At 39.7% G+C, this 20,550-nt stretch overlaps 1 protein-coding gene across 3 annotated transcripts; it reads right to left on the bottom strand.

Moving 5' to 3' along the window:
* Positions 1 to 3,188: 3,188 nt before the first annotated feature.
* LOC110068698 (uncharacterized) lies at positions 3,189 to 20,146 on the bottom strand. Of its 3 annotated transcripts, none has more exons than XM_089278853.1 (13): positions 19,971 to 20,146; positions 12,880 to 12,986; positions 11,810 to 12,250; positions 10,465 to 10,848; positions 9,610 to 9,829; positions 8,775 to 9,001; positions 7,996 to 8,180; positions 7,320 to 7,406; positions 6,933 to 7,124; positions 6,367 to 6,584; positions 5,629 to 5,669; positions 4,744 to 4,840; positions 3,189 to 4,095 (listed from the first exon to the last, which is right to left on the bottom strand). In XM_089278853.1, exons 2-13 carry the CDS (start codon positions 12,950 to 12,952, stop codon positions 3,813 to 3,815), a joined length of 2,448 nt encoding a protein of 815 aa, XP_089134979.1. In that variant the 5' UTR covers positions 12,953 to 12,986; positions 19,971 to 20,146; the 3' UTR covers positions 3,189 to 3,812. The 3 variants fall into 3 exon arrangements, with proteins under 3 accessions (XP_089134979.1, XP_089134981.1, XP_089134980.1); XM_089278855.1 differs by having other exon boundaries at positions 19,999 to 20,146; XM_089278854.1 differs by lacking the exon at positions 19,971 to 20,146 and adding an exon at positions 16,487 to 16,722.
* Positions 20,147 to 20,550: the final 404 nt, after the last annotated feature.

Raw genomic sequence — 20,550 nt, 5'->3', positions numbered from 1 at the left:
TATTAACAAAATTAAGAAGTTGCACCTACCTTTCAAACCATTCTTTATCTAAGTGCAGGTGAAATACAATCTGTTTTTCTCAAGGTTTTGTCCCTTGCAAAAGTCTTCAGTTTTTGTGCCTTCGAACCAAATGTCGGTTACTTCGTGGTTTCTTAACAGTTACGTGAGCAAAACTTAAAGTACGACAAAGAGAAACAAAATGGGGCGTGTTGTTCTTTACAGAGAAAGAATGAGGGAGGTTCGATTTATTCAGAGAGAATGACTTCAGGTAAATTGATGATTGTCTTGTTATATAACTGTCATCAATATACAAATTTAAAAAACAAAAATGTAAACAGAGGAAACAAATTGAATTTTGCTTTCCCTTAAAATGGTTCGATGCATGGCGAGAAACTGTGCTAGCTGATTGAAGAATGATAAATGTTCATTTCGGAGTACTTTTCGGCGCTCTATTCCATCTTGTTCAAAACTGTACTGCCTTTTTTTTTTCAAATAAAAGAAGTACATTTGAAACTGGTTTCTACTCCCGTTGAACATATTTTAGCTGTGCAATTAACTTAAATTTAAACATACGCTTCCCTTTTTTTTTGACAAATAAGTTAAACACTTGAATGCTGTTGGTTGCACGTTAACTTTACTTAATCTCCAAATGTTAATTTTCTTTCTGAGTCAAAGGAGTTTTATAGATTAAGTCTGAGACAAATTTGACACAAGATTAATTTACGATTCTTCAACGCAATTTACAGGTTTTTTAGAAAAGGTTCGTGCGAATGATTCCGGGATGCACAGTATGTTTTCTTTTCTGCAATATACTTTAATTCAAAAACTAAAATTCTACTTATTTTCCGTTTGAATGAAAGAAAGAAATTAACAAAATGTCGAGAACAATCTAGGTGTTGGAAAAACAAAGTCATTAATGTCAGAAATAAACTTGTGTTTGCTCAGTAACTGTTAATCAACCACGTTCCTGATGTACAAGTGTATATATGAAAGATCATATATTTGAACTATCGAGAAAGATATGAAGACATGATTGATCATCGCAGTTATATACACAACTTAAGCAGTTGTGAAATTAAAGCCTGAAAAAAATTCAAGCTTGAACGGGACTCGAACCCATGACCTCTGCGATACCGACAGTAGATCCAATATGATTTCGATAAAGCACGTCACAGACAAGCCACAAGAAATAGGTTTATAACGGTACGTGCGCCAACACATAAGCTTAAGTAAACACCCAAACCCGCCACGAGAAAACTTGTGATGATATGTATGGGTTGTTGACCAAGTGTGAGGTCAAGATGGCTGGATATTGGACAAGTTCTTTTTTTGCGTGTTTATGGACCGAGACGGAGTCGAGGTCCATAAACTCGCAAAAAAAGAACGAGGTCAATATCCAGCCATCTTGACCGAACAAGCTTGGTCAATAAAGGATTTATTATATGGCTTTCGGGGAAATTTTTTTGCGAGACACGGCGGGTAGTCCCGAGCGGGCAAGATAGCTCCATCTTTTCCGCTCGGGTAGCCAATCACAGCGCAGCATTTGATTCATCTTGCCCGTTCACGGAGCTAGCCATATAATAATGTAAATTATAGAGTCTGCCAAGTAAAAATCGTGCTAACCGTTTCCTGATCCACTGACTTTTTACGACCGATATAGTTTGTTATTCTTATTTTCGGAAATATTTTTAAAATGCCGTATCTGGTGAGAAAAGTTGCCCAACTTCAATGCCTTCATGTTAACTTTCACTTGACGTCATTTGAATCCTGATTGGTTAATTCAAATTTCAGGTGCACCGGCCGTATGCAAAGCTAGTTTCAGCCGCGTCATCTGCGTTTGTAACTGCATTTGTCGATCTCCAAGGCACCCTTAAATACAAAATTTACAGGATCAAAGTCTTATACTGGAACAGTATCTATAGAAATGATACTTTACTGAACCTTCAAGGTTTTACAGATACACGGACGAGAAAATAACGCAAATTATCATGTATTTCAACCAATAAAACTAAGAGCTTTGGAACTAATCGTATCAAGACAACCGGCTCAACATTGATAACAATAGGCATTGTTATAAGACCCAAAATTGGTCTTATATGGCCATTTTGAAACAATGACGGTATAAGCTTCTAAATGCCCGCGGGAGTTTTTGAAATTTCCGATTACCAAACGAGCACGAAATTTAAACGATCGGAGAGACTGAATGGAAGACAAATTCTCCCGAGGGGAGATGGTATTGGTATAATCCTGTCGGTGCAAATAGTTGCGGTGGGGTGGCTGGTGGGGTGGCGGTTGTACTCGTGTATTTAAAGGTGAAAGTAAAAGCTGCCGACAAGTAAGGCATGTTCTTGCTTTAAAATTGCTCTAACCTGGTAAACTCACCATGCGTGGGAGTGAAAGTGAAGTTCGCATCTGGCTAGATTGCGAACAGGCTCTCTTTTGCTCTAAAACCCATAAGATCAGTGTAGGATAAACGCGAAAATAGCGAGCGCGATAATCAAGCGGCAAAAGCCGCTCGCCTCGCGCTCCTGCTGTTCCCGCGTTCGACCCACGGATTGAAAAGCAGGAGGAGAGACTGCTTTCAGTACAACATTCGGCCAGAGATTAATAGTTCTTAACAGCGCTTCGAAGCTCGCGCATCTTTTCGCCGACCAATTGATGTCCACAGTGATTTCCAGCGGAAAGAAATCAGAGAACAAATATCACACTAATTAAAATTACAGACGCGATGTTTTGGGTAGCGTTTCTCCGCTCTTTAATAATTTTCGCTTTATTCTCAACGTATTTTTTGTGAATCACGACTCCATCGTTCTAGAATTGTTAACTAAAATTGAGTTCATTCAAGTGCAGCTTAATTGTTGTGCCGAAAGTTTTCCGAACAACGGCGTCGATTTTAGCTTGGTATCGGACGAAGTCCCTCAGGGCTACCAAGAACAAAAGGCTATTCATTTTTGAGCCGGAACAATAGACCATTTCTTGATACGCTTAAAGTCTTATGCTGTACTGTAAATTAAATATTTTAGTCGGACCCTAAATAATTGTTTTTCTGTTTTAGAAATAAGTAGTAATTAACCTGCCATGGTTCTGCGATAAGCAAGAATCTACTCCCGTTTACCAACCGGTTTCCAATATCAGAAAAAAAGAACGGACAATATTTTAAATTAAAGTTTAAGAAAAGTCTGGTTACGTCAATTCTTGCGCACTTCAAGTTTATTTCATTGCGTTTATGCTATTTCCTGTAAAACTCTAAATATTTACAAAATCATTATTCTTTCTTATACAAGCTTTGTAACACATGCCCCTAGTTTTTCGTCCCTTAGTTTACAGGTCAGTTTGCTCAGATGTGTTCCAAGATGCAAACACTCTCATATAAATAGGAGTCCCATAAGAAAAGGTCTGGGATGTTCTTCTTCTCGCTTAAGGGTGTAAATAAGGGATTCTTGGTGACGAAACGCCACTATTTTTAGCTGTCAGTGTCTTTTAGGGTGTACTTGAAGAAAAAATCATAAAGGAAACACTATTATTTCCGTTTTAGGCTCGATTAGTCTGCGAGCAGGCTCACGCGCGCCAGCGGCGAAGAGCAAAGAGATCCGGCGGGAAGGAGTCTGGTAAAGAGGTACCAGCATCATCAAAGCGGACCACAGCAACAGCCAAGGCCATGTCCTGTATCTCATTAAACCAGTTCTACCATCCTTATCTCATTAACTCAAGGCAAATGAATTTACGGATAAATTGGTCTATTTATCTGAGGTATACTACTAGCGATTTTAAAGGAAACCTTATTTTGCCTGCGTTGATTACACTAATATTGTTTAAAAGTTTGTAGATTGGGATGTAACTTCGTCGTCATCGCAGGCCAAATTGTCTGCGGCAGGGTTTGAATCGAGACTCTCTCCAGGAGCATGTCCGTCGCATGAAGATCCACTGGACAGTGATACTACTGACGCGTCATAGTACGGTTGATCTTCATTTAACTGATCCATGTCCAGATATGGTATTTCTCTTTGTATCCAGTCCTCTAGTTCTTGGCACAGTTCGGTAAAGGTTGGCCGCACATCAGGATTGTCCACCCAGCAGCGCCTCATCATTTGATAGCTGTGTAAAAATGCAGATGGAAAATAAGCGCCGCTATAAAACACTTTGAATGTCTAAAATGGGCTTTTGCCTCAAACCTCCAGCCCTGAAAAAACAAACACGTGCCCTGTACTTCCCATTCTCAACTGATAGATCTCCTTCTCGACTTTATTTTTAGATGTAGTATATCACACACTCAAGACTGTGTGTTACCATACTTCCAGACACCGAGGACAGAGTTGAAAATACGACGAGTAGTGAGGTATTTTAGACAAACTTCGAGGTGTTTGGAAATACGGTCAAACAAGGTCTTGAGTGTTTGCTACATCTTCTCAATCGAAAGTAATTAAAACTGAGGGGAAAATGAAGAAACAAAATCATAAAAAATATATGCTAATATCCAAACACCGTTACGGCCATGATTTCCTTTCTTTAAACTTGATGAATTATTAATAAGTTTGAGCAATACCTTTGAAAGAGAAGAGAAGAGAAGAGAAATTCTTTGATTTTCCTAAAAGGCGTATTGACATTTTGAAATGAAAACCTCATGCATACGTGATCATTCCAATCCAGTTTTTTGGCACAAATAATCTAACTGAACAATATACTTCCTCTTCCCTCCCTCCTCCCTTCTCCCCCCACCTTCATCACCATAGAAATGTGACTTACAACTCCTCTGAGCATGTATCTGGTTTTTCCATTCTGTACCCTCTTCTCAGAAGTTTCATAAGTTCTCTGTTTTTAATGCCAGGGTAAGGGAACCCTCCTAAAAATAAAGTTCATCTCGTTTAATACCAACTTTCATCTCACTTATAAATTACATTTTTTATATTATTCAAACAGTGTCGCGGGGCAGGTCAAACCGACCTCTAATAGTAAATCAGTATTTAGTCTGATTCTGAAAGTGACATGTCCAGCCGATATTCATGTAGTCTGTTTGGCATCCGGTCTTTTCTCTCAGGTCTCTTAGACAAGTGTTAGCGGCCCATATCGCGTCCCAGTCCATTTCAGGCTAAAGCGGCACGCCTCATGATGTCATAATCATTCTACAGTCAGCTCTGAGTCAAACGTTTAATATGAAGTGATTGTATTTGCATGCTGTGATGAGCTTGTATGCCTTTATCATTAATACGGTGGAACCCCGTTAATACGGTCACCAACTGGCCATGAACATTTGACCGTATTAACGGGGTGGGCGTATTAACGGGACAGGGTCAAATGTCAAGGTTTTTCTAAATTGAGTGACGTCTTAACAGATACACATATCCCATAATCCTGGGGCATGTACACTAAATGCCCTGTCACCATAAGTTTTCGTGAAAAACCGCGGCTGATCTAACAGTTCATTGATGACAGGTCTCAAAGATCCAGAGTGAGAGCGACAGTAAAGCTTATCAACCAAATAGCTAGGAGATGTACCATTAACCGACTTATAGGATACTGTTGTCAGCGTAGCGTAGCCCGTGCAAATGTTCTCCGCTTGTTCTCAGGCAACTGATTGACAAAAATGTTAAGACAAGTTTTGTGTAACATAAAGCACTCTAGAAAACTTACCAAGAGTCGCAATTTCCCAGAGAAGAACGCCATATGACCATCTAGGCGCAAAATACAAATAAAATAAATACATTTTCGTGTATTTTTGGGACTCACTCTCATTTAAACACCTAGTTTCGTTGACTTTCCTTATACTAAGACAATGTTCTCATTATGGCTTGGTCTCAATTTGTATTGGTAATTACATGGAAACGAGTGCAATTAGGATTTACACCATCAGCGATATTTGAAATTTTTTTCAAAATGCACGAGCCTTTACACGAGTGTCATGGAAGAATTTCCAAATATCACGAATGCTGTAAATCCTTAATTGCTCGAGCTTTCATGATGTAACGACAGGCGGATAGACCACAGAGTTCGCAAAACAAACTTATTTTATTGCACTAAGAAACGCAGCGAAACTACAAACACGGCTGTCACGTGATCCAAGAGACTAGAAGTAGACTAGTACTTCATGTAAGCATACTCGTTTGACATGAGATATAGGGTTAGTACTTGACTGAGATGAAAACTAAAGTGCGCTCGTCTCTTTGCATTACTTTGCGAAAAAAGATTAACGATAAATTGGTCTACTCTCAGCTAATCATAATGAAGTAGTTTCCTCAGTCATATGTTAAAATTCGATATCCGAGCACAACATTATTTCATCGTTTCATCAAATTATCTTGAAAAATCGCGCAAAAGAGCCCTCAATTTAACGTGTAAAAACATTGCCTACAAGTCCAATATTTTACTTACACGTCACTCTTTGTGGTAAAAACACCGTCATTTATGGCCTCAGGTGACATCCACTTCACAGGAAGCTTATTGTGTTGACCTGTCATGTGATAGACATTCTCTCCCAGCGTGCTCCGCGCCAAGCCAAAATCAGCGACTTTGACAAGTTTGTTGTCACAGACTAAGACGTTGCGAGCGGCAAGATCTCGATGAACAATGCCTTTTGCTGATAAGTATTGCTAGACACAAGAAATATCATTAACTGTGGACAAAGGAAAACTTAAGTGGTGTAACAAATCTGACAACTGTCAACAATAATCGTGCAGTTGTCGTTATGAGAAGGCAAAGAGGAGATTCAGCGGTCGGGAACAGGACGAGGAGTAAAATAAGGCAATTCTCTTTGAGCATACATGATTCCCAAGAAAAAAGCCCGAAGGCGGATAATCAAGTCTCCCGAGACTCGAAAGGAATGTTGGGTCAGGAAAGATTCGTAAGGTAATTAATTGACACTTTCCTGCATTATTGCACTTTGAACAACCGATTACACTAACACTACAATTACAAAGAACAAATCTTTTCTCACTTACCATTCCTTGTGCTATTTGCCAGGAGAAGGACATCATGTTCTGAGGGGTTATAGAATCGTCTTCATCGACACCTTTATCTTGTTCTTCATCATTCAAGGCGTGAACGCTCTTAAATGTTACATCAATGCTGCTGTCCGTTTTCGAGAAGGCGACGTTGACTTGGGCAATGTCATTTACACCTGGCCCACAATACTGCAGGTAGTATAGACTAGAATAACTTCAAAAGAACTTATTCGGCAATCAGGGCACACTAATAACAAAGACAAAATACCCTCTCTGTGGGTACATCTGGAGAATTTATTACCTCGATGAGGAGGTAATCATAACAAACACTACATTTTAGTTGTTATATATATTCAGAAGATTACTAAATGAAACATGACTTACAATGCCTGAACTATCCTTGTTCAATGATCCTGGTGCATCTGAAGTGTCTTTGCGTATGTCTACGTAATCCTTATTCGTGTATTTTACCTGGAAATCAGAAAGCAAAGATTACAAGGCCTTACAAGTCATATGCTGAGTAATGGTTAATTTGTTTGGGTAGTCTCTCATTTCTCGTTGTAGTTTCCACGATTGTGCTTGAACGGACGAAATAAACTTGCCAGGGCGCACTATGGAACTCTAACTAACGACTACGCCGCTGATACATCCATCTCTTTATCTGAGCCACGTGTTTTTTTCGACTCGGACAAAAGCTTAGTCGATTCCTTATCTAAAAGACCCGTCTTTAGTCCTCTTTGAAGTCTCTAACCTATAACCTCTCGAAATGCTTGATGAGACAAATGAAAAGAAAGCAAAAAACGAGAAAACAAATGAAAGAAAAAGAAATTTTAGAATATGTCTGTAGTAAGTCACTTTAATGAATGAGTTGATGGTCGATATGATTTGTATCTGTGATTATATTATCTAAAATAGATAAGTAGGATCCGAGTAGTGTGAAACTTTGCCGCGTAATGTTGGAATTTGAAAGTCAGAGCACAAGCACCGGTCCCGTTATTTCAACTCGTACCTCATCAGCGTCCGATTCTTTCTTCAATTCAGGGCACACTTAAGCGTTTACCTTTTTTCGTCGTTCTCTCAGATAAGAAAGCAAGTCTCCTTTTGCTGCAAACTCCACGATGAGGAAATTTGGCGTGGACTTGGTACAACAGCCAATCAAACTCACGATATTCTTGTGTGAACCAACAGCTTTCATCAGGGTAATTTCTTCTATGAAATCGTTCATCTGATCAGGAGTGGCATTGTCTAAAAGGATTAAGCATGAAAAGCGTGAAATAATACAGCTACTAATCTCGTGTCAAGTTTATGATCAGGAATAGCCAGCCAACCCGTTACTGGAAATTAATGTTGCTGCGACGTAACTCCGACCATGCCTGCCTGGGTAAAAGGTTCACCAAAAGAAAAACAACTTTGCTTTTTCAAGCGTTCTGTTTTTAAACGTAAGCAAAGCATAACTTGCGGCGGCGTGAATGTAAAACAAGTGTTTCAAATACGATACACACGGAACTTTATTTAGCTCTTATTAACCAAGCAGGAGGTCTGTATTTGAGAATCTTGACCGAGGTCGTGAGTACAGACCGAACGCAGTGAGGTCTGTACACACGACCGACCTAGCTTGGTTAATAAAATAAGATCATATGATTTCCCTGACCGAGTTTTCCTCGAACACAAATCCAACATGACCTGTGATTGTTGCGTTTTCAAAGTTCTCCGGCGTAGTGTGGACGGAAAACATTTGATGGGTTTTCAGTGTTAACCTTTGTTCTTAAGTTTCTCCGATGTAGTATGGATGAAGCCTGAGGTTATGCTTATGCACTCGTAAAAACCAACGTAACATACCTTGAAGCATCTTCACGGCTACAGCTATTGTAGAGTTTGCAATTGTCTTTGATGTGTTACTAACAGATTGACCTGTCTTTATACCCAAAGGGGCTTTCATGATTCCTTTGCAAACTTTACCAAAGGCGCCATGACCGAGCTCTTCATATATAGTGACTTCATTACTCTTCAATTCCCATTTATCTCTCGTCTCATCTTTCATTTGTAGCTGGTGCTCATCATTTTTCCTGCAACATCAATTGTCATGCATCACATTTACGTGCATTATTTGAAAAAAAAAAAAAACATGGGCGAAAAAACTTGCGTGGAATATTTTCCATGCTGTAGATCGTAGACTGTTCACAGATCTCTATTTTCTCGTATTTTTATTCGATCGTTGGATTCGCGGATAGAATTGAGAGAGAACTGGACGCCTGCACAAAACGCGAGACTTGACGGGGTAGGAGGTGGGGACCGAGAAAAATAGAGGCCTGTGAACATATTTATTCTTAGTTAGGCTCGCTTCGTTCGCCTTCCCGCCGCCCACTTGCTTCGCGCTCGCTTCGCCGCGCGCTTTTTTTTTCCGCGTACGTTGAAAAATAGAGAGGTTGTGAACAGTCTAGCAGATCGCGACTTTCATAATTTCTTAATTCTTACCTATGAAAATTATACTGAAAGAATTGCTCGCCTAACTCTAGTGTCGGTGAATATCCAGACTTTGACCAAGTAGCAAATATATTCATCGATGCATGCCGATGAATGCCCACTTCACCTTCAGCGAAAAACCGATTAATCATACCCTGTGCCCAACATGTACAATAATTACATTCTAATACTGAAAAAGAATGATAAAAACCTTTCACTGTTCCGTCTCCTCCAAATGTAACAAGAAACAGCTAGTCCAACCGTTACACCACCACCGACAGCAATCACCGCGATCAGTAACGTAGAAAGCCTCTTCGTTTTCGAGTTGCTCGAGTCCGTGTCACTAGACTTTCTTTGTGAACTTGATGAAGGCCTCACGACCGTTGTTGTAGAACTGATCGAGCTGGTGGGAGAAATTGTCATTTGTGGTCCTAAAGAAGAAACAGGTGTTAGAAGGCCTAGACTTGGGGTGTTGTAGCTGGGAACTATGTGGAGGTCAGGCTCTAAGTGAAATAAACAGAAATTACAGTTAGTAAAGGACTTTTTATACTTCTGCAAAATGTCAACATTTGACATCTAGAAACGTCGATAACGTTATGTCAGCCAAATTTGCTTCTGTCTGGGCGACTTTACTATCCAGTAAGCTCCAGTAATTACGTCGTCTCGGAGTATATTTGATTGAAATTCTTTAGCTAAGCTATTAAAAACAATTCAATGGCGCAAACGACATTAAACTTTGGCTCACGAGACTTTGCCTCAGCTACGAACCTTGAAGCCTAACGGATCTGCAACTTCGAGGTACTTTGGCTTCGTAAGCACGCTAATTCTTTGTTATTATAATTAATCCTGGCTTGTAGCCTACTGCATTTTAAGCTCAGGCTGTTTTAAGACATATTTGTCTATGCGCTGGCAACTGCTATACTGGAATTAATCTGGTAACCTGTTCTAGGCTCTCTCCAGGCTGTTTTCTGTTTTACTCCCAGACCCCGCTGGTCGCCCGCCCGCTTTTTTTCGATCCCCACTGACCGAGATCCTGGTGGATGGCCGTGTACGAAAATTCTCTTACCTTCTGTGGTTTTCCACCGGCAGAAGATCCTATTACTTTTCGCCAGAGAATATCCGATCCACTTAGCATCTGGTGATATGAAATGCGTACTACCAGCATCCACCCGAGGTCTCGGCCACGAAGTGTCGCTAAAATTAGGAAGAAACCAACCCTCGTGGTATTGGTTTGAACATCTCCACGATCTGTCGTCAGTTCTAGCACCATTGCTGGACGACGACAGAAAGTAAACCTCAACGTCAGCAGACGGATCTTCCACGTGTATCGCTTGACCTTCGTGCTGATCTTTGACAACCGTCAGGCTGTCGTCTGCCCTTGCTGTAAAGACTCCATCAAGATACAGACTGATGGTCTGGCTCTCTGCCGATGCGTAGATTGCTATCAAAGCTATGGGAAGAATTCACACAATAACTTTATTAAATTCCACAAAGCGTTAATTTAGGGCACTCCCAGGTTTACTCTGTTGAGGCGCGGTGGCCTCATGGTCAGTGCGCTCACCTCCAAAACGAGCGGTCCGGGGTCAAGCCCTGGCCAGGGACATTGTGTTGGGTTCTTGGGCAAGACACTTTACACCTTCAAAGTGCCTCTCTTCACCCAGGTGTATAGATGGGTACCCGTGAATTTAATGCTGGGGGGGGGGGGGAGGGGGGGCTACCCTTCGATAGTAGTAACCCATCCAGAGGGGAGTAGAAATACTCATACTACTGAAACCGGAGATAAGCGACTGCCTGATGGGCCACTTGGCTCGTATGCAGACTTTACCTTCTACGTTACCAGGTATATTCTCGCCGCACCCATGGAACTACATGAAAAGTAATGTTGATAGGAGTTAAACGTCATGGAATTATACAAAAGAATTCTAACAAATAAATGTATAACAAAATCCTGGTAGCAATGCAAATTAAAGCACAGAATGACGAATCTATATTGAATAACGAATCAGATTTAACTCTTTTAAACCTGTGTGGATTGAAACCTATGGGGGACTCCGATATAAAAAGGGCGAAGGTGCTCGTCGGAAATTTTGAAAAGAACCCCTAAGAGGTACCAAGATCCTCTTTTGTGGGCGTGGCTTGAAATGTTTTCACCCCTAAGAAGTACCAATTCCAAAAGCAACATACTATCCCCTGTCATATTTTTTCGGCTCAATACCCTAAAGGGAACCGCAAAAGCTCTCGCTGTGGACCTTTTGAGGCTGAACACCCTAAGAGGTACCAAAACCGATTTTTCACCCTAAATGGTACGATGGGCACCCCAGTCCTTTTTATATGGGAGTCCCCCCGGGGGTTTGATGTTAAGATAATACGGCTGAAGTTGGGAAATCGGGAAACTGAACAACGCAACTTACTGCTGTTACTACGTTTGTCCTCCTCAGTAAAATGACGTCTACAGATGAATCTGACGGCGTTATGATTTGCTGCACTGATCCAGTGAACGTCAAGAGGAATTCCAGGGACGGGATAAAAGCCGAGCGGATCACTATTATCATGTCTGACGTAAGCGTGTGGCCATGTGCTATCATTGAAATTGGTTTGCTCCCATCCATCGTCTGGTGTAATAAGGATTTCTTTGCATTTCCAGGTACCATCGGTCGCCACTCCGTTGCTAAACACGCCTAGAAATCCACCGATATGACCTGGTGAGTTGTAAACAGACACAGCAATGACTTTCGTTTCAATAGGGAATGTAAACCACCTTGCCGCGCTCCAGAAGCCGCCGTTGTAGCCAACAAGACGTCCGTCCGCGAAAACTGTGAGGTTATCGTCACCAGTTAAAATGCCAACAAAATCTGAAACGAATAATAAATGAACTAGATAAATAATATTTCAAAAGTTATGATTGTATGAAAATGTGAATTCAAAGTAAATTTGTTCGGGTGTTTTTTTGTTTTTGTTTTTCGTGTAACTGCTCAAATAGACGGATTCGGCTGACGCTTTTACATCCTTGTGACATGTACCACCCAATTCCGACCACGTGACGATTAATTGTGAGGCCAGACAATTGTGCAATTTGCCACACACAACTGATTACATTGAGGTATGTAGAAACAGAACAATTGTTATCTCCCAAATGAATCATCACATGATTTGAATTGGGTGGCGGCAACAGGGATGCAAAAACGTCAGCCGAATCCATCCATTCAATTCTGATTGAGGACGGCATTTGTGATCAGTGTTTCCCTCTTCATGTTTGTCAAAGATCATTATATGCACTAAAATGCCGAGCTGCACTTTACCACTGATGCTCAAGAAAGTCAAATGCTTAATGCACTTGACTGGCATGACTGATAACTCAAAGCTGAGCAGTTGAGCCGTAATGGACGTAGCTAGATATATGTCATACCGGACACAGAAATCTCTGAAGGCAAAATATTAAAAAGATATCAAATTTCTTTTCGTTATCTATGGGTTCATTAACCTGTTGCATTTGTTTGGCTTGACATCCTGATCTTTGCACACAGCCACAAAATACCGAGGTAGACTGGGTACATTCTGTTATCAGTACCAGGATGCAGATGCCATTAGCTGGAATTGGAACAGGGAATACAATCGTTAGATAAATAAAAAATGAATAAATACGTAATAAAGTATTATTGCGGACTATGCAAAAACAAGAAAAAACGAGTCAAGAAAAAAGCAGTCAGTAATTCAGGCTTTTAGCAGTGCTTGTAATTATGTGATGGGGTGTGGGGTTGGGGGGTGAGGAGAGTTCAAGAATTGAAATTAGTATACCGGTCGTATGATTCATAACTTACGATAAGAATGGCCTCTATTTGAATGAATGGTTGAATGAATGAATGAAAGACTTTCAAGTGTCAGACAGTACTTAGCTTAAAAAAATAAGACTAATTGGAGACACTATTTACACATTTAAATACTCCATTTGTTTGCAGTGTCGCTTAAATGAACCTGTATAGAAGGCTCGGGGTTGAAATTTTTGTAGACATCCTGTTTAGCCTGTTACGAATAGCTGTGCACGTGCGTTATAAATCTTTGTACATTTCTTTGCCGTCCTCTGGAAAACAACGCGAAATGACCAAATTCTGCTTAGTTTGAGGAACGCGAACGACGACGGCTAAATCTTTCGTATTTCCATTTGGAATTCAACGCTGTCATTGTATATTTAGCCTGAGCAGGGTTTTAGAGCCCTAGGCGCATTGAACAGGTCTAGACAGTGGCGAATTTCGCTGGTAATATTTGAATTCATTTTTTACTAGGCGTCGTCCTCGGCGTCGGTGTCGTCGTTGCTTAAGCTCCTTATTAAACTGTAAGGACCGGCATTTGCCTTTTTGTCACCAACATCCGGCCATGTCGATCGAGATGTCGATCGAGTGTTGATCGAGTGTCGATCGAGTGTTGATCGAGTGTTGATTGAGGGTATCGATCGACATTCGACCGTGGATGCCTTTAATACATATGATCCGGCCCGACTTTATCCGGCCTGACTTTATCCGGCCCGACTTTATCCGGTCCGACTGCACCGCTTTTAAGGTGAAAAGTTCTGCAAATTTCTTGTTGACAACATTCTGGAAGGGTGCGTATGTCTGAATTTGCTATTTTCGACCAGGTCCTTGTGTTCATCCGGTCCTCCTTACATCAGTCCGTGTTACTATTACTGCCCGTACCGGCTGTTTTCTTATGATTGCGTCAGTTGGTCATGTGGTGTTACTATAAAAAGGTTCATTATGACAGCATACCTTGAGGTACTTAATCCAATATTTAGTTTTTCCGTGTTATTTATTTGCATAATTTTGAGCAGCTAAAGATGGTAATTAGAATTTTCCCCTAAAGTCTGCTGTACACGGCTTTCGACATGTTGATGTGTCAATGAAAACAACTCCCAATTCCTCTCTTTTTTAGCTTTATAACTAACACTTTCACTAAGTTGGAGAAACTGCGGTAAAGCAAATGAAAATGTACAATTTTGATTTAAAAAAAGAGGCTATAAACTTGGCTTAAACTCGCATTACTTTAAAAAAAAAGTATTGTATATTATAGTCAAAAGCAACGGACGTTTTATTCGCTGTTTGTTGTACATAAGTGGTGCTAAGCTAGCAAAATCAATTTCGGATGAATTATACGTGAATTGAATGTCGTAACATTTTGCAAAACATTTTCTCTCAACGTACAGAAGATAACTAAAGGAGTCCTAAAAGGACCGGACTCGATTAATGGATGGGGATACTCTCTGTACCCTGTACCATTTAAAGATGAGTTATAGCTTCTAAAACATCAACATCATCTAATTTGGTTACCAATATGGTGTATCAAAACTACACTCAGATAATTAACCGAAGGGGTTATTGTGAATGTTAACACCAATTCTTAATCTTTTTGTTGAGTCTGGTAAATTATCGTACGAATAGGGTCCCCTAGCCATGTTTGCACAAGCTTAAATTAAAACTAAGCACAGCTTTGTACGAACTCTAATACTATGTTGTAACACACACTACTATTTTCATTTCATTTTTTTTCGTTTATCATTTCCCACAGATTATGAGTATGCAGAATTGAATATCGGTTTTTTGACCGTCTTGTGATTAGTTGAGCTGAAAGTATGGCTGTGTGGAAAGAAATCAACAACAGGTGTGATTGAACAAAGTTAGACGCGAAAATTGATTTGACTAGTTTCGCCTAATATAGCGATAACACAAACATTCTTTGAAAATTTTCAATACCTTTTCTTTCCGTCCTTTTACAGCTTCAATATTGATACCAATATATTTCCGTTTGTGTCAATAACTCCGCCAACGTCCCCACGCGAAATATATTCGATCGAAGCACTTATTTATCTTGGGTTTTGCAAATCCAAAAATTTTTCATAACTCTGGCAACATTTCTTACTATACTGTAGGCAAAATGGATCGCCTTGACATTTCTTTTTTCAACACACATATGCAGACTGTTACTTTGTCAAGGTAGGCGTAAGGTTCCCAAAACTAGGTGAAGTAAAATAAAGGCCTGACAATTGTGGCCAGACAAATTAAAGGAGGTTCTAAACATGACGTAAGCCTGTGGCAAATTAACTGACTGTCATGTCATATAGCTCTGCTCTGTATACATGCATTACATGTACTCACTGAAAAAAACAAAATGTTGCTTTCACTTCAATTTTTTCTTGGCGTGTAAAAATTGTTACAACTCATGATACTGTTTTTCTTTTCCTAAAAAAAGGAAGGTTTTCGAATTAGTTCTTAGGTCTACAAAATGCTGTACTCTGACTTGAGAAACACTGAACAAAACTTAAATTTACACCTCTACAGCTGCCTCTTTGTTTGGATAATAAGATAGCCTCATAAATTTTCTGACGGTTGATTACTTTTAGATCGGGAGATATTTACTTTCATTCAAGAAAGTTAACAAGAAAAATAAATCAGTTTGTCTAATTCTACTGCTCACTGAGGGTCGGGGAGGGGGGGCGGGGGGGAGGCCCTGACATTTGCGAGTTGTATGTAAATATGCGAGGCGTACTTTTTTTGTACTCTTTTAGTCTGAAATAGCGTTTCGAGTTTTCGGTCAGCTGTGAATTAGGGTATTGAAAACCGCAGATTTTGGTCTAAAATAGGGCAAGGGTTTCAAGTATTGCGCCACAAACCCTTACCAAAAATATCGGCGAGAGCTTCCCTCCCCCCTCCTAGACTAAGAACAGTTCTGGCTTCGTAGAATAGTATTTACAAAGTAGCTATGGTATGTGACCGTTGTTGCGGGTTTCCTTTAAGCGACTCAAAGAACTGTTACGTTGAAAGACAAGAAAGCAGTAGGACTACTAGATGCTGGAGATTTTGAGAAATGCCTCTATTTCTTCTATGGGTTCGTGAGCCAGCAATCACCACTGTTTACAGCATAAAATAACACATTTTTAACATGTAACAGACGGATATAAAGAATCTCTTGTAAGAAATGAACGACAGATCAGGCTAGTTTGAAGAAGTTAAATTACTGACAAACAGCACGAAGCGCCAGGTGTAAACTTAAGGATTCAAATTCTTTACGGGAGGGTTTTAAACACACGTTGCAGTGCCTACCTTCTTATAGTTTCCAACGGTGTGTCTCGAGAGACAATGGTGTTACCATGGGTTTCTCAATTTGAAATGATGTTGCAAGATTGCAGCGCCCCGCTCATGAGTGAATAAATGCACAAACCTTCCAGGGAAAATTATACGGAGAGACTGTGTGGTGCAAACTGTATTGAATTATTCAAATGATCGCTGCAGCGACTGGGGTCACTCAAAAGATGTTGTAGCTGGGATTAATTGCAGCGTCCATGAATCAATCAATAAATACACAAATCTTCCAAGGAAGCCTATTTGGAAAGACAGCATGACGGGTAATTACCGTATGGACCATTTGTTGGGTCGACATTTGACGTTTGGTGTAATCGTCGCACTTTGTAACATCTGTCACACTTTAATTGTAATACCTGTCACATTTTGTAATAAAACTGTGGAGCTTTGTAATAACACTTGGCGCACTTTGTAATAAAACAAGCTGTCGTACTTTCTAAAAACAAGTTGTCGCACTTTGTAATTATCGTTCAAATCTCTTTTGAATACGATGTTTAGTGGAAAATGCATCTCCCAGTGATATTTATTAAAATACTTCTTCCAGTGATATATCTCCCTTGATATTTTCCTTTGCATACTAAACTCAGGGAACGAAAAAGAATTTTTCGCCCCCTGAGTTGAACAATCAGAATGCAGTTTCTCTTGAATACGATGTTTGGTGGCAGAAAGATCTTATCATCACGACTAAGGACAATTAAAAATCGGTTTTATTTAGCCGTCCTTTGGCTAGGTTCAAGTCGAGTTTATTTTGTAAATGACCATATTGCATGTTCCATTTGTAAAAGAAAAAAATATTTGTTATGGGGTTTTAAGATCTTAAATGAAGATTCGAATTTTAAATTTACTGGAATCTCCTGCAGGTTGACGGGCGGGGTGTCTATTCCAGAGAGGCGAGATGTCTTAACGATATCTTGCTTTAAATTCGTTCTTTTTTTAAAAAAGGAAAGCAACTTGCAGGAACATACTCTATAAAAGAGTAGAGGGTACACCTTGCTGGTATTGAAAACAGCTGCGCAAGATGGTACGATCCAGAAATAATTCTCCCATGCCTTGACCAACATTTGCGTCTTTTTAGAAGATACCATAAACTATATTTGAATAGAATAATCGTAAAAGGGTATCGTATTATAATTCAAAACATAAGTTTGAACAGTGACAACAAAATGAAGCAAAACGTAAAAGTGTGAGAATTATAAGTATAGTTTTAGATTTACATGGTGTACATTAATTGCTGTTGTCATTATGATCACAATTAGCATTTTTCTACTTACTATAAATTCAACTTCCAACGCTTTGTACATCAATTAGCTGAAGATTACAGTAGGTTTTGTCGAGACATGTTTTTCAAGCTTAAACGCTTTGTCGTTTTCTTTAAATACTTCATAGTATTTTGCACTCTTTGTTTGGCACTACTTTCGGACATTTACTAGTGATAGCATTGTAAAACTGATATAGAAATCCTCAACAGGAATACTGAAGATTTTACGTGGTAGCCGGCAAAATTAGCATGAAACGACAGTACAATTTTAGTGTGACGCGGTTCTTAGTGGAGAAAGTAGTTTGTAGATAGATAAAACTCAGGTTCCTTGAGAAAATCTACGTCTTTTTCAACACAAACGCAATCCGTAGATTACCGATACAAGCAGTTTTTTTCGAAGTTAAGCAGTCTGCGCTTCTTTCACGTATCTTATGTCACGCATAGCGATCGCATCTTCAAATTAGACATACGGCTGCACACTGCCTACAAAATTATATTCACTGTTTTGGGATACTCCTTGAATGAGCTATATGAACGACCAATGTCAAGAAACTGACACTCTAAAATCTCTGCATGTATTTATATTAATTTATACATAGCAACAACTGAGTGGTTTAAAATTCTTTGGAATGTTCTAGAGATTGTAGCAATGAAAACAGGACAACTTTAGTGATAACCCGACAAAAATGAATCTGATTCTCAGGCTATATCTAGTTTGGTCCTTTATAAATCTAAGCCCAGCATCACAAGCATTACATGATATAAATGGCTTCCGAAAAAAAAAAAAAACATGCAAAAAAATAAATTACCGCTCTGGTGGAATCGAACTAGATCCAGCTAGCTTCTCTCTCGTGCGCGGCTTAATTTCCTTTTTCGATTCCAAATTTCCTAATTAATATTCTAAATGAGAAGCAAGGGATCAGCGTGCACTTCAGGCTTAATATTGTTTTAGTCTACTGTCTAGTTTACCCCTGAGCTCACACTCTTTGTTTCGTCAAGTCTGGTACACTTCTCAGGTAGCCTTTAAAAACGCAGCTTTATTTCTACGGTTAGGCCTATCGTCCACACCAATCCGTCACGAAAACGGAGCTTTTCGAAAACGCTCTTCAAACGGGAGGGATTTGACAACGCCGGCTTTTCGTTTTTGAGTGGACAGGAAACACTTTGAAAAGGGAGCTTTTCGAAATGGCGTCACGATAATCATGTGAATTCCCTGATTAAGTTTTCCTCAAACACAAATCCTTAATGACCGCGATTGTTGCGTTTTTAAATTCCTCCGGCGTAGTGTGGACGGAAAAACATTTGATGCGTTTTCAAAGTGAAACCTCCGTTTTTAAATTCTTCCGACCTGAGTGTGAACGAGGCCTTAGTTTAAGTTCAACTTAGCGGAAAACGCGATTCACGTGTAGAAAAAACATGTATATTCAATAACCCACTCTTTTAATTTTTCTTGAAGATTGCTGCTCATCAAAGCTGAATTTTAATTAGGATAGTTTCCCATCTAGAAAGGGCGAAAATACACGAGTTTGAAGTTTAAAAGTCTGGAAAGTTAACTTGTCCAATTACAATTTACTTTGCTTTTTGTTATAATTTAAGATTCACTCTTTAACCTTAAGAATCTGTTGTTTTATCGTGAGAAAAAGTCTTCTGAATACCTAAGCTTCGAAATGACCATTTTAGATGGTGTAACTCACCAAATTCGTTCCCCATTTTTCCCTGTTGTGGCGCTTTTGTCGATTAATCACGCTCAGGCCCCCATACGACCTTACTCTTTAAGCGTGAGTGGCGCGCCACTCTGTCTGATGCGAGTGAACCAAATGCCCGTAGGCTAGCCCTCCCCTGGTTAACCAGCCGAAGGTGCTAAAGAGCTGAAATTTTCTTAGCACAGCTGCCCTGCACATCAGAGAATGGTGAAATAGAACTGACGACCCACGCGCAGCTGATTAAGTATCCTAGTCGTTGAACAAAGAAGAATTGAAACACAGATCATTTTTTCTATACAATGAAAAGTATCATGGCAAAAACAAAAAGAAAAAAAAAATATTAAAAAACAGGAATTAAAAAAAAAAAGACCCAGCTTAACCCCGAGAATAATTTACAATGAAAATGAACGCACGAAAACCTTTCATCATTTTCACTGGGGTTGTTAATTGACATGACATGAAATATAAATATGAATTGAAAAACCTTGTTTTTCCTTTGAAGAATGGGCTACCTTCTCTCTTCGGCGTTTCCTGAAGTGACGTCGTGGTATTCTGGACCTGTTAGCTGTCCACAAGCGACCCGATTATTTGGCGATGTAGCTTGTGAGTGTAAATCTTCCACCTCGAAAACAGTCTCAGCTAGCTACGTGACCGCACATTTATTCCTACCAAAAAACATTAGTTTGTCGCTGTCATTTATTGCATGACCAAGACAGTCTAGAGGGTCTATAACTAACATCAGCCAATCAGAATGATGTATTACCACTCTAATATTTTCTGGGTGTAAGACAGGCTCACGTGCCTGTCTGCATTTGGGCTCCAGTCTTTGCTTTTATTTGCCTGCTTAAAATAACACAGTTAAATTAAATGTATGGACAGCTTAGGTTCGTGCATGAAAACATAAAGAGGCTCTGTGGTTGTTGCTGTTTTTTCTTGGCAGTAGCAATGCACACCGTGATGATGACAAGATTCGATATGAGAGCGAATGTTAGCTTTGTGTACTAGACAGTGGGAGAGGTAACGGTTACAAATCCCCCTTTCTGTTCCTGTTTTTTTTTCATCAT

This window comes from Orbicella faveolata, unplaced genomic scaffold, assembly GCF_042242905.1.
Source record: "Orbicella faveolata isolate gen_17 unplaced genomic scaffold, um_ofav_v1 contig_47, whole genome shotgun sequence".
In the NCBI taxonomy this organism is placed as follows: domain Eukaryota; kingdom Metazoa; phylum Cnidaria; class Anthozoa; order Scleractinia; family Merulinidae; genus Orbicella; species Orbicella faveolata.
The sequence above is the reverse complement of the archived record's forward strand: the minus strand, read 5'-3'. Positions and strand labels throughout refer to the sequence as shown.

Coding starts and splice junctions, on each gene's coding strand:
- LOC110068698 (XM_089278853.1), bottom strand. CDS start 12,952: ATGTACCCAGTCTACCTCGGTATTTTGTGGCTGTGTGCAAAGATCAGG. Junction 9,830..10,464: donor CCGGTGGAAAACCACAGAAG/GTAAGAGAATTT, acceptor TTTCTTCTTTAG/GACCACAAATGACAATTTCT. Junction 6,585..6,932: donor GGCAAATAGCACAAGGAATG/GTAAGTGAGAAA, acceptor TCTTGTGTCTAG/CAATACTTATCAGCAAAAGG.